The sequence below is a fragment of the Postia placenta genome, assembly GCF_002117355.1.
Source record: "Postia placenta MAD-698-R-SB12 unplaced genomic scaffold POSPLAscaffold_3, whole genome shotgun sequence".
NCBI lineage: Eukaryota > Fungi > Basidiomycota > Agaricomycetes > Polyporales > Adustoporiaceae > Rhodonia > Rhodonia placenta.
This window is the reverse complement of record NW_020169834.1, coordinates 2,793,633-2,807,528: the sequence shown is the minus strand read 5'-3', so window position 1 is coordinate 2,807,528 and position 13,896 is coordinate 2,793,633. Positions and strand designations below refer to the sequence as shown.

The window sequence follows — 13,896 nt, the reverse complement described above, 5'->3', positions numbered from 1 at the left end:
AGATACCTGCATTCGAACAGGAACATTCACGGTATGTATAAGAACTTCCACTATTATGCTTGTGCCCCTCGCCCCTTCACTCCCGAATGTGAGCTTCTCGGTTGGGATTCCACTTTAACACCATGCTTGGACGTCGACATGGCACAATGCCGCCTTGTAATGGACACCGGAGCAATCTGAAAAGCTTGATCCTGCTGCAGTAACGCTTTCCAACGCAGCCAAATCAGTGCGGTGCAGAGGTCACCTTTACCGGCGGAAATGATACTTCTGACGCGCAAAAACGGTGGGCGTGGCGAACGCGGATAAACTTGGGGTCTGAACATTGGAATGACACGGAGAAGGAAGATAACTGGACCCCCTGACGCTAAGTGGACTTGTAGCCTGGGCGGAATGGATCGATGTCCGAGGATAAATCACGATGAGAGACAATCTCGGATCGGATTGAGCTTTTTTTCTGACTTGCGTGAACAAGGAAAGTGCAGACAAGGTTTGAACGATGTATTGTATCAAGGGGCCGGGGATGCGCATTGGCGTGCTTCCACCAACTTAGTCGCAAAGGCTACGGAGGTGTGAGGTATATTATTGTGCACGTCGCTATTCATGATTCCATGACCTGCTGTTGATCCACGCAGGTACGTGGATTTGCACTACTAGCGTATGCTGATACGATTTCCTTGTCAAGCCTCTCCCACTTCGCGAGGCGCGAGATCCTCTTGACATCTAAGTCTACGATCTTGACCGATCCTCGCCGCCCCGCGTCCTGCTCGCCGGTTGCGGGAGTCATGCTGATCATGATTGAGCAGTCCTTAAACGTGGCCGAGAGCAGATACGCGAGGCAGTAATAGCGCAGGTCCTCCGGCTGTGGATCCGGATGGTGACCACTCCTTCCAGTAATAGTCGTCCGCGAGAGGTACTCGTCGATGAAACGCGTCCATTCCTCAAGAGTGGGCTCTTGCGCGCTCGTACCGAACACGGATGAACTGACGAATTGGGGATACGAATTTGTCCAGAGTGTGGAAAGTCCCTCGATATCAAGGGGATCGAGAGTGCGTTGCAAGTTTGACAGTGTATATAAGACGGAAGTTTCGAGTAATATTGGGAGGAGAGAAGCAACGAATCGCTCTCGGATATCTCTAAGGGACAAAGCAGCGCTTGTATCGAATGTGGCCGTCTCCGTACGAGAGAGCTGTCGCACTAGAAGCTGTAGTGATTGAACCTGGAAATACACACTTTAGTTAGACGACCGCGATGTAATCTCCAAGGAGGCAGACCTCTCCGGTCGGCTTCAGCACCTCGCCTTTCACAAATATTTTCAAGTTGTTGATAGTTCCACAAGAAGAGATCCAACTATCCCACAAGGCACACAGAGCCCGACGAACACGATACTCTTCCCCAGAGTATAAGTCGAGGGGACAAAAGTGGAGCTCGGTATCCCCTCTCTGGCCGGCCTTGAAACTGGTATGCATACAAAAGCGGCACGTCCGCGCCTTGATAAAACGGGTCGAGGGGGACAGAAAATGTGGAGAAGGGAGGAAACCCCATTTGGGCTGCAAGAAGTTTGATGACCATTCATCCGAATTGGATGAAACACACCTTAATCTCAACCGCCCATTCAGCTGACCCAACCAGGTCTGTTACAAGTATTGCATTGTGTCGTGATATGTCGATTCGATCTGTTCGTAGTCGGTCAAGAGGGCGTTGGTTCGCACTTAACTGATCAAGACTCATAAGCCATTCGCGCTCAACCCTGGCAGAGAGTAATCGCGGAAGATATCCCTCAGGGACAAGCCGCCGCGTTACACGCTGATGAATTGGAATGAACAGGTCATCAATGTCTTTAGTAGGTAAGGATTCGGCAGCCGAGTCGTTGACGAAGTCGTGCGTGGTCTTGCGCAACCTGAGTACGGTTCCGCTGAAGCGATGATCCGCGGGGCCGGTATAGGAGAAAACGATGGACGCTCCGCCTTCCGCGACGTATTTCCAGTCTCCAGGCGATGTATTCGAAAGTGAGGGTTGGTGAGTCATGGAACAAGAGCCCGAAGTACGAAAACAGAGGACAAGCCAATCATCAAGTCGATCACATACAATCGAATGCACTAAAGGCCATATTTGGCAACTGCTGTAGTTTGAAGCGTTCTCGTCTCCACGTCGAGCGATTCGTACATATATTTGCTTTCTTCACAATAACATGGGCATCATGCAATGACAGAACAAGGACGTATCAAATTGCGGGAAATGCTGAGATCTTCTGTCTTCTGACCGGTGTATCTGGTTTGTCTCTCCAGGATGTCGCAGCTGCTGAAACACTAAAGCTCCTCGTGTTACATGCTTTCTGGCGATCAGAGGTTGGTGGCCACCGGCCAAGAGCCAGTCGCACAGACAGAAACAAGCCTCGTTCTGATGCATCGTATTAACGGCCACATTGCCGGTCCTAGAAGCTTAGCAGGCCAAGGCGTATACCCCGTATTTCGTATGACACTGGCAAAACCTTTCGATCAAACAGTAAAGTTACAGGTGTGACAGCCATATTGAGACACATCGTATTGTGGTGTACATGTATGCACAGAGTCCCATCCCCCTGTCTGTGCACAACGAAGTAAAGCGGAATTCTTCGTCCGATGAGACCCTTGAACGCACATCGTCAACATCAGTTCTCGGCGTTAGGAGCAGGTAGTTCCAGATCCTCCGCCTCGGTCATCTTGACCCACATACCACCCTGAATTGTGAAGATTAAACATAATTCAGTGCAGAACTTCAATGAGATGCTTACGTGGGAGTACATAGTGAGATGAGACTTCGGCCAGAAACGGTCAATGCGCTTCCGGCTCGAACCGGTCACAGCCCAATCCGCGGGAGGCAGCGACTCTGGGGGTGCAGCTTCAGGAGCTAGTTCCATGGAGGAAAAGCGCTGCAACAGTTTGACCAAGAAAAATGACATCTCGTTGTATGCGAACTGCATTCGCAGCATGTATCGTCAATCATGAGGCAGCCGAACAGCTTGGAGGAGGCGCGCACCTGTTGTCCAAGACAGATGCGAGGGCCGGCGTTGAAGGGGAGGAAGATGAATGGGTTCTTTGTGAGATACTTGCTGACACGCTCGTCCAAGAAACGGTCAGGGTCAAACTCATCCGCTGTGAGAAGAAGCTAGGGATAAAATACGTCCTGACATATAAAAGGTCCCTGAACGTACCATCTGGACCCCACAACTCCGGCCTGCGGTGCATGGCGAGGACTGAGTACGTGACCCTATATGAGGAAGATTCATGAGCAGCTAAAACATCTTGGTGACAGAAGGTGGACGCTCACAATGTCCCAGCGGGTACATAAAATGGCTTGCCGCTCGGATCCGGGTTCGGTAGAGTTGTCTCATTGATCGCTCGTCTAGTGAACATCAGTGAATGGTTGAGCTGCCATGCAAATACACTGACTTGCCTCTGGTTCACAGGCCTGTGCGGATAAATGAATTGAGGGCGCGTATAACAGAGTAAGCCTTGTTGATAACTCACACAAGTGGGTACAAACGCAGCGTCTCATTGATCACGGCCCGCAGGTAGCGCATCTCCTTGATATCAGCATAAGTCGGGCGTCGGCTACGGCCAACTCTGTCGATGATTTCGGCACGCAGACGCTCGCGGACCTGCGGGTACATACAAAGGCAGTAGATAATCAACGTGAGAGTGCCGGCGGTCTGAAGAAAGATTAGTACCTGTACTATAATATAGACACAGGTTCCGCTCACCGTGTCACGACCAGCAAGGAGAATATTGAGAGTCTCATCGTGTAATACAACAGGATCTAAAGGCACCATTGAGCGCACCTAGACTAATATATACAAAATCACTGACCGCTCGTGAGTTTAACCAAATGATCCAACAAGGTCTCTCCTTCGGTGTCATCGTGTGTTTTGTCCATGGCTTGGTATCCCCTCATGTCGTCCTTTCTCCTCAGAGCCTCCTTCAGGATAGGATCAAGAAACGCATTCACAACGCGCATATGCTCGTCAGTCTTGTTTCTGAGCACCTCTAGTATCGGCCAGATCTTGCCAATGATCGCACGCTCGGCGATAACATGCTGCGACTTCAGGAAGGCAGCTGAGAATGCATCTGCACGACTGAGAGCTTCCTGGCTGGTGGGCTGTGTTGCGAAGGGTGTTGGAAAATGGTTGTGCGGGTACGGTAGGGGCGATCGAAGAGATTCGACACAGGTTCCAAATAAGAATTCTGTCGCAGAATCCATAGTAAACCGTGATATGAGATCCTGGAATGAGCAAAGCGTCAGTATCAATATCAGGTGACACTGACAGCGATGTCCGTAAAGTGAGACAGATAGAACTGCTTTCGCCATGTAGAAACAAAGTTAGGGTACCTGAAAGTCCACTGCATAGCCTGCGTTGAGGCGTTCTCTCATCCTAACAATGGCGTACTCTGTATGATTGATCAAGTTCCGCTCATTGTTTAGGCACTTCGACACATAGCGCAGAACGTACCGGCATGGACATCAAACAACTCGAAATGGCTTATACGGTCCTTGCTGAAGAATGGACGTGTCATAGTGCGGTGCCACCTATCGTAACGGACCTGTGTTGAGATTGCGTAGAAAGCAAAGGACGTCATACGTACTTCCACATGTCTCCTGTTATTCCGACGTGGATGCCGTGAATATAAGATACACGTCGTCAAGAGTCTCACACACCATCAGAGTTGAAGACACCTGTTCCGAGGAAAGAGTCCATCTGCTCCTTGAAAATAGCACCTGAAGAATAAGGACGTGTCAACACTATGATCGTAAGACTTTCGACTTTCGACGTGCCTTTCTCAAAGTTCTGAAAGTCTGTTGCAAGCATAGTCTAAACTTTGGTTCAGATGTTTATATGCCCCGGAATAGATGTGATGGTACCTTCATAACGTTGGGATCGCAAGTCATGTACTGAGTATCCCAGAGGATAGAGGTCTGGATGGTATGACCTAAGCTGTCGAATTTGTCCCATAGGAAATCCGCTGCATTGAGAAGAACCCGCGTCAACAGGCCGCAGTAGCCCCATATCAATAAACTCGTACGCACTGGGATATCCAGACCTGAAGGAGTGGACCATTGTCGCCATGTTGTCCAAGTTACCGATTCTATTGCCGACCCATTCCGGTGGAAGTATTGCCCCGAAGCGAACAGCCGCGCGACGGACACTCCAACGACGATGGATTACGCGTGCGAGAAAACCCAAAGGCCCACTTATGACTGCCAGGAGACATACGAGCCAGAAGGGGGATTCCAAGTGCCAGAATTTGGCGAGCGCGTGGCTGCCGATTACCATGCAGAGAGGCGCAAATGCTATTGTCAACAGAAGACGAGCGAGAAATGAGACTCCAGGGGCTAATGTTATGGCCATAGCGGCCATTGCGACTGGTCAGCCGGTAGCATTCAGATTCCAGCTATAGTGATGCATTGTATACACTGAACGCACCGAGGATGGTATTCCACTTCAGTACTGCGAAGAATTAAGCAAGATATCGCAGTGCAGCACCGCGAATACAAGTTTGCCCAGAGAACTGCGTTGTGAAGGAACGAGGGCAACTTGGGTGGAAGCTTGAATGCCTTTAAAGGCCCCTGAACTTCGACGTGGGGACCTCGGCTATTCCGGACATGGCGGAGTCGATGAGCAATTCTGACCAGTCATCTATCCCGCTGGTGCGAAAGAACCGATTGCACCAGGAAATTGTCGTACGCAGTACGAGTACTCCTGATAACACAGCTCACGGTACGGTAATCCATATTTCATCATTTGGCGTAGTTAGCACACCTTGGTGAGCAAGAAATGCAATGTTAATCCTTGGGCATGTATGAATGGAATAAATTGAAACCAGGCTGGACTGACGATACCTGAAGAAATGACTTGAGACGAGATTCACACCTGGACGCGTTGCAGGTCGGCACACCATGCTGACTGGACGGAGCCGCAATGTGTCGTCGTGATTTGCCTACTTTTCCGAATATATCGGATCTTCTCAAGGAGGCGGCGAACACAGTAATCGTCAGATGACTGAGGAATAGAGTTCACCGCATACTCACTGGCTATGCTTCTACTCCGCCGACGACTCATTCTGTTTTTTAAATTCTCACGTTTGAATTCAGCGCTTTATCATCTCGGCTATCGATCACTTCTCCCGAATACACGGCCTTAACGAATGTGAGTTCTCAGCGGGTGGACCTGTTATGTTCAATCATAAATTAGCGGGGTCCCAGGGTCCTAGGTACATGTGTAGAGTGATATATAATGTCCCTTTGGCTGGCATGTCATGAGTTTCAGCAATTATAACAACCATAGAAAGATGATCAAATGTCCAAGCCTCTCAAAGACGATCCTGACCTGGGGATGAGGTATGCATGGTCTTGCAAGGCGACGGCGGTTGGACGCTCATCTGGGTCCCTGAAGGTATGATCCGTGTTAGCGATCGTCTTGAACAACTTGATACTCACATGACAAAGCACCTCCGTCGGAAATCATCAGCCAGTAACGAGACAGTGACATCCGTAGGGAGCATAGGCCCGTGTTCCTTTTGATATAGCTGAGGGTACATGTTGATATTGAGACATCACCAGAATTGTCGAGATACTCACATCAACAAGAACAGAAGTGTGTCCTAGGCCCGCCCACGGTCTCTCACCTGTCCACATTTCGTAAAGAATGCAGCCAACGCCCCAGATGTCCACTTTTGCACCGTACAGATTTCGATCATTCCACGAATATATGACATCTGTATGTGCACGGATCACTTCAGGCGCCATCCAAAACACGGCGTCTTCTAGAGGCAGAATCGTGTATGCTCTCGGAAGCCAGAACATCGTGTTCTCAAGGTGCACATATGCGTGTAGCTCAGCCATCTCTGTGCTGATTGTGTCCGGGGATTTAGATACGAAGAAGTTAGCGATCTTGCAGGTACCATCAGCGTCAAGGAGGATGTTGTCGGCCTTCAGATGCTGCATCGTCACATCAGCAATAATGCCGCCAAGAACGGAACTCGGCACGAAACGCACACCGTGTAAAATTTCCAGACCATGGATATAGACCAGGCCAGCGACAATCTGTCGAAGAAACAATTTGGCCATTTCTTGGTCAAATGCGCCATGGGTGTGTAGGCAAGCAGCGAGCGAGCCGCAGGAGGGAAATTCCACGAACCTGAGCAGGGCTATGAGCCCAATCACAGGTTTACGAGAGCCTGAGATACTCACATGCTCAGGGACTCGGACGTCTCTTCGAGGCCAAGAAATTGGATGATGTTCGCATGCTCCAATAGCCTGATAATATACATTTGCAGCTGAAATAGACGATAACTATAGACTTGCTGTGAGTATTGCCCATCATACGTCGAGGAATTCGGCTTCCAAATCCGTCTGATGGCTATGGTTTTCGCAGATGGCGTCGCGCCCAGATACAATTGACCAAAAGCATCCCGGTATATCAGTTCGCCGTGAACGTGAAGCGGCACGTCCAATTTCGAATAGGCGGAGCGGGTTTCCCCGTGTGTTGAGACGCGCGCGCACGCGGGTACCTGACCAGATATGCCGGGAGCCGGCAAAGTGAGCGATGGGACGAGCTCGTCAGGAGATTGAATCTCAAAGTGTCTCTTGGGAACTTCGACTGTGCAATTGTGCTGATTCTTGCGGTCAGATTCGGGCCGCTTGCGTTCATGTTGTGAGTTAGTCCAGGGATTAGCCACCCCAGGATCGATGGGGCTAATATCCGGAAGCGCTAAGATGGGCGGTCAGCACGCGAGAGTACAGCAATGATATTGAAGGCTAAACCCACCGGGTGCAAAATCATCTGGAAGATCCGCGAGCCCTCCGAAAGCGAGCTGTACAGACGCTTTCCGTTTACTTTCCGCACCCATGAAACTAGCCTGATGCTGGCCACCCCTCAATGCTCTGTCATCAAGAGTAAAGTCGACGGGAGAAGGGTTCCTGGATGGCTGTAGGTCGGGTTTGACCATAGGGATAGTAATCGACGGTAGACGAGGCTTCAGAATATACCGCGATTCTTCTGCGATAGGTGAGATGGGAGCAGATACTATCTGCGGGCTGTTGACTGGACCGTCGACGGGAGTGCTCGGTGTGGTTGACCATGTTACAGAAGATGTGTCGGTTGGAGAGTCGAGGGGAGATTCATCGTCAGGTGCATCATGTAGTGCAATCCTAGCCCCCGTAAATACAAGTGGGTAGAACGCTTCGCCTAGTCGTGTCACAGCAGAGGACATAGTAGGACGTAGTCGCCACTCAGGATGCCAGCACTGTTCCATCAAGTCCCAGACTTGCTCGCAAAGTCCAAGTGGTTCCGCACTTAAGGGATAGCTTGGTCGCACACCCGAGAGTATCTGATACATAACCGCAGCATCGAGACGATACTCGTTGTACGGGTGCTTCCCGCTGAACACCTGCAGCAGCAACAATCAGTCTGCATCCAACAACGAATACCGCATGGTGTCTGTACCTCCCATGCGACCATCGAGAACGAATGTACATCGCTTTCCCGTAACGCGGACATAGTCTCGACTCCGGCACCCTCAGGGTCAAGACTCTCCGGAGCCATCCAACGAATCGACCCGGGGACGACGGAACCGGGAGTTACTGGGTTCACAGTGTCCAGGCCGTACACGACGCCTGTCAATCCGAAGTCCGAAAGACAAGCATTTCCTGCTTCGTTGATCATAATATTGGCCTGTGAATGCAAATATAAGCCAGGCAAATCGCCTAAGGATGGGCTGCGCATACCCCTTTCAGGTCACCGTGTACCATGTCGACAGAGTGAAGATATTCGAGCCCCATAGCAACATCCATTACCTGCGTTATTATATGTGTTGTTCAACGAAACGTATGTTAATTGACAAAAGAGTACTGACTAGCTGCCGTCGATTTACAGTGGGGTTGGTGCGAACATATGTCATGATAGTTCCATTAGGCATCCATTCGCTCACCATGCACAGGCGAAACAGGGCTTTGTCGATACCAAGGAACGGCGTGATATTGGGGTGGGATAGGTGTCTCCAGAGCACAGCTTCTTTACAAAAATGCTAGGGGACGACAGATTTAGAGATCACTTCCCACTAGCACATACATGACCCACTTACCTCCATAATCCGTTGCAAGTCAATGGTATTCGATATTCGAATAGACTTGAGGGCGACATGGTGGGCGTTCCATTGTCCGCGCCAGACGTCCGCGAATGAGCCGGATGCGACAGGTTGATCACTCTTTCTGAGTAGCTTTCCTGACAAATTGAAGCTCTTGGGAAGATACAGATGTTTGGAGCATAGCTTTTTCTGAGTATGAAGTACGGTCTTATAGAACCGGTCATAGCGACTAGTATGTCTTAGAGTCTTATCAAAGTAAGTGGATTGCAGCCTTTTCTAACTAGATCACAACTCATACCTGATCTAGGGCTTCTATGAACGCGATTGCGTCGGCGTCCTGCAGATGCAAAACACGCTCGACCTCGGCCTTTGATGACAATGCAGCCTGTACGGCACTGACTACTCCCCGGATATCGGAGGTGAGGATACTCCCTGTCATCAGAGTGTCTTCATCGAATTCAGCTAGGAGATATCGCTTCAGGACTGTCCGAACACGCCGTGAACAACGTAAGGTCGCACCTTCTCTGAGGATAAGCCAGGAGCTGAGCCAAGCTACTACCGCAGTTCTCGTTGCGATGCAATGCGATGCACCTGTGGCTTATGATCCGAGAAGACGAGCGACTGACATCCCAGCGCCTGCATGCCAATATCACTGATTTAAAAGCCCAGAGCGCGTCTGACTGCAGGAAGACGAATGATAGAAACATACGCGACCCGAGAAGTCGATGAAGTACGGGCAGCAATGTCGAGGGCTATGTTGATACAGCGAGGGTGATCATCACAGATACATGCATTTACATACTGTAAATATCCGTCACGTTAGTGTAGGGTAAATAATTCATCGGTGTGTAAATTACCGTTTTTTACAGACCCAGGTTTTGGGACCCCGTTTTTTACATGGTAAAAAATGTAAATTACATAAATCACGGGACTATTTGCGCTTCGGCACGTGACACCCTCCGGTGTGTAAAAAACAGTAAAAAATGGTAGAAAAATGTAAAGATATGTTAAAAAAAGCTCCAGGGAGCATTCATATCGCATGCAAGGGCAGAAAGAGTATCTAGCATATGCTACAGACTACCTACACATCCTAATTGAACTCCCATAACACCTTGCCAAGTTGCCGTCTTCTGCCTCATTTACATTTACTAGCTCCTCCTAAATATCCATGCAGCCGCTGTGGCTTCAAGTTCCCAGCCCTAGATGATGGGGGCAATTGTAATGGGCGAGATGAAGAGCGTGAGCCATTATGATGAGAGAGGACTGAGAGGTTCACGAACAACAGGGGCAGAGGCCCGAATACTGGTGTTGGCTCGACAAAGAGATACAAGAGGTGTTCAAACCATTCTAAGAGATTCTAAGTACCTACGGCTAGATCCGAGACAGCGCGGCTAAGTCCGAAAAGGTGAGTCAGAACTTGTACTACGTTCGAGCAAAGTCCGTTGATATCTACAGAGACCGTGTATAAGTATGTAGACTACAAAGATACAAAGAGTAGCGCACTGAGGCAGTGTTGACAAAATAATAGCCCGGGGTGCAAGGCATTGGCCCAATTGGCGGCTGAACGGGGGTACACAGCACGTGACACACCCTTATTTACATTATTTACACCTCTATTCAGACAGCCCTGTAAAAAAGTGTAAATTACTTGTAAATTACCCGTAAAAAAGTACGGTGTAATTTACGCTGATTTATTTGCCTTACACTACGTCACGTCAAACACTGCGCTCCAACAACACGGTCACATGACCGTAATTGCAAGTGTGCTCGGTGTGGCCACGGCCTTTCTTCGCTTACCCGCTTGCTGCTCACGACCACACCACTGTCTGAACACCCTCAAGCATATTCTCGCGGCAATGGCACCAAGAAAAAAGGCCAAGAAGAATAGCAAGGCATCAGATGCCAAAGAGGTGACAGTTTCTAGACGAGGACCTCGGCGGCGCCGTGGCTTTCTAGCAGACCTGCCAAACATGCCATTAGATATCGTACAAGAGGTATCATCTCGACCTGTTTTGCTTCATCGCTTTTGGAATCTAGCCTTATGTATCTCTTTGTGCACAGGTTCTCAGCCATCTCCAGCCTCGTGACATATTACACCTCTCTAGAACAAGCAAGACCTTCAGAACATTTCTCATGAGCCGGTCCTCTGCATTTCTCTGGCGGGCCTCGCGCAAGAATATCGATGGACTTCCCGATTGTCCAAGCCACTTAAGCGAACCTGCATATGCCAATCTCATATTCACAACCCATTGCCATGTATGACATCGTCAAATTCTCCATATTCGTTGTCCAGATTGCTTATGCCGATACATACAGCATTGCTTGAAGCACACGGGCAAGGAGATATTGTGGGGACTTTCGAAACGCTATTGCGATCCATGCAGGGAGAAAACGTAAGTAGTTCGTTCCGTTACTGTTATACTAGATCGACGCAGAACGTGACTTTAGGTTGGCGGTGTTGAGCTTTCTGAATGTTAGAGATTTGCCTCGGTCGCTTACGGACTTGCGCTCGCGTGATTGGTGGAAGCACTTGAATGTAAGTCCATGGGCACATACGTGAGTTCGCGGGGCTCATTTGTTGGGCGGTGCAGCATGACGACGATTGGGGTCTGGAAGAAGACGTCGATGAATTTGACAAAAGCTGGAAATCACTGGAGGGAAAGCCTGATGCGCAGCTTGAATTCATCAACACACGCAAATCGCAGGTGGCGGAAGTACAAAAAGTATGAGATAATTCTTATCCATCGACATCCGCTGACCCATCCACAGCATGCCAAACTATGTCGTCAATGGGAGAAGGATAGAGTTGCTTCCAGAGCGAAGGAGCTGCAGCAGCTCAAAATGGACCGATTTCAGTCGTACGTGCACGGCTCATGCATGGCGGATTAATGACCCTGACGCACCACCAGTGCGCTTGACAGATTGCGTCAATTAGGTTGGGGCGAAGAGCTCGAACGCATTGCACCCACCTATTGGCCGTTGGCACAATATGGCCCCTTGCGAGCAGCACAAAAGCTTACTGATCGTAGTATGTCCTCTCACCGTTTATATGTGTATTACACTGAGCGCCTTGAACCCCCAGTTTGGCACAATATCGGCGGAGGCGTTGTCACAATACTCGAAGACATTCGAGATGAGCGACGCCGCGTGCGACACACGGAAATTCTGCGAAAGCGGCTGGACGCGCTGTGTACTGTGTTATTAAACGTATACGCCAAATCCCCAAGGACAGTAGAGACAGAGCACAAGCCCCGCATCTGCGACATGATCGAGATGCCGGAGGTACGAGAAATCATTCATTCATCTAACGACTCCACACTAGGATCTGAGAATGAAGAGAAGTTGCGTGCACTATTCCCGAACCTTGTGGAACGCTGGCAAGCGGAGGCCCGCGAAGAGCTAACAGAACTCGCGTCCCGCTGGGTCGAGTGTGTCGACGGTGCAGATATTCTGGCTTTGGCCGCTACACACTTTGTCTGTTCTGGATGCCTCAAGTTACTGCCTTACCCGGAGATCCTCGGCCACGAATGTCTGCGCGCTAGTGCGTCGACTTATGGTAGGCACCCTTACAACCAGTACTGTGTCTACACGATCGCGGCGTGGAAGGTCGGCGTCAACAGCCGACCTTGGAACGGTGAGCTGGTTACTAGCCCTGGCGTACGTTTCCATGAGCGGATCCGTACAATCATACGACTTTGCGGCCAAGATCCAGACCGCGCGACTAGACAAGACATAAGGGCCTTAGATGCCTATATCTCGTATCCAGGTCAAGATGGTGAGAACTGTGTCATCACCTTGCGAACTGCGGTATGCGTCCTTTCCTTTGTTTCATCGACGTGTAGACTAACCGCGTGAAAAGGTGGAGGAAGAATGGACGCGTTGGATGTCGGGATCCTACGACAAAACCCTTGAATATAAGGGACACGTGGCTACGGAGTCTGAGCTTGCCGTGGCAAAGAAGGACGGCCAAGAAAGACTCTGGACCAGGCACAAATACCCTTGGTGCTGTTCTTTGTGTACACCTCGTGGTGATGACTTGGCTCGAGGACGGAAAGCACTCCTCTACACAATCCGGCTTCATATGAAAGAAATGTGCGTGCGACCTATCTTATGTCCATCCATGTGCTCATTTCCGTGTCAGCCATTCAATCCATGACGCTTGTGAAGAGAACGGTGATTTCTACGCCTACCCTGAGTTGGATATGCAACCATTCTAGGTGTCTCTCCGAGCCCTGTAAATTTGCCGTGGACATGCGACCGAGGTCGGCTACTTGAGTTAGCCATCATGATGAGGATGTAGGCACTCTCCTGTACATTGCATACTAGAACACGTTTCGTCCTTTGCGTTCATCTGCCTCTGAGGCAATACTGCTGCGCACCGGCCGAGCACACTTACACTGATACCGAGTTGGTGCAATGGGGATACTTGAGACGGAAACGTGGAAGGGACATAATCGCGAGCGTCCTTTGAACAGGCGATGTTGTTCTCCCAGTGATAAACACTGTCAGCACGACCTACATGCGAACCCTCATATTCTGAAGGCTTTATTGCGTCCAAGTATTTATTATCAATACCCTGAGAGGCCGAATGCCTAGGATAAGTGTAGACCCAAAGTCGCGGCACGATCCGGCTGGTGTATAATCTGCAAGGCACCGAGCCCGAATGAACCGCGAAAACGTATGACCTCACACAGGGAGCTCATAGAACAAGATGTGAGCAGCGATAGATATAACTGCTTCGAGTCGAGGACGGCTTGTCATAGTCCTACACCAGCGA

General features: G+C 49.9%; 3 protein-coding genes across 3 annotated transcripts; 1 reads left to right on the top strand and 2 right to left on the bottom strand.

Annotated features, from left to right (window-relative positions):
- Window positions 1-114: 114 nt before the first annotated feature.
- Window positions 115-8,246, bottom strand: POSPLADRAFT_1065282 (hypothetical protein; the record flags this gene model as incomplete). The annotated part of the gene is made up of 21 exons (XM_024481926.1): window positions 115-194; window positions 652-1,216; window positions 2,771-2,953; window positions 3,016-3,131; window positions 3,191-3,246; window positions 3,307-3,447; window positions 3,507-3,637; window positions 3,740-3,795; window positions 4,056-4,257; window positions 4,366-4,424; window positions 4,487-4,563; window positions 4,689-4,752; window positions 5,062-5,397; window positions 5,519-5,543; window positions 6,115-6,142; window positions 6,362-6,421; window positions 6,472-6,560; window positions 6,613-6,972; window positions 7,030-7,171; window positions 7,303-7,744; window positions 7,802-8,246. The coding sequence occupies 21 exons, from the start codon at window positions 8,244-8,246 to the stop codon at window positions 115-117; spliced, it is 3,657 nt and encodes a 1,218-aa protein (XP_024342339.1).
- POSPLADRAFT_1125619 (hypothetical protein) lies at window positions 8,223-9,254 on the bottom strand (the record flags this gene model as incomplete). The annotated part of the gene is made up of 5 exons (XM_024483558.1): window positions 8,223-8,423; window positions 8,480-8,707; window positions 8,761-8,829; window positions 8,889-9,059; window positions 9,117-9,254. Coding segments are annotated over 5 exons (807 nt in total), but the record flags the coding sequence as incomplete, so codon positions are not given.
- A 1,610-nt stretch (window positions 9,255-10,864) lies between these two features.
- Window positions 10,865-13,336, top strand: POSPLADRAFT_1134954 (hypothetical protein; the record flags this gene model as incomplete). The annotated part of the gene is made up of 10 exons (XM_024484527.1): window positions 10,865-11,029; window positions 11,436-11,512; window positions 11,568-11,655; window positions 11,711-11,842; window positions 11,889-11,977; window positions 12,029-12,147; window positions 12,202-12,753; window positions 12,886-12,926; window positions 12,979-13,211; window positions 13,261-13,336. The coding sequence occupies 10 exons, from the start codon at window positions 10,865-10,867 to the stop codon at window positions 13,334-13,336; spliced, it is 1,572 nt and encodes a 523-aa protein (XP_024342337.1).
- Window positions 13,337-13,896: the final 560 nt, after the last annotated feature.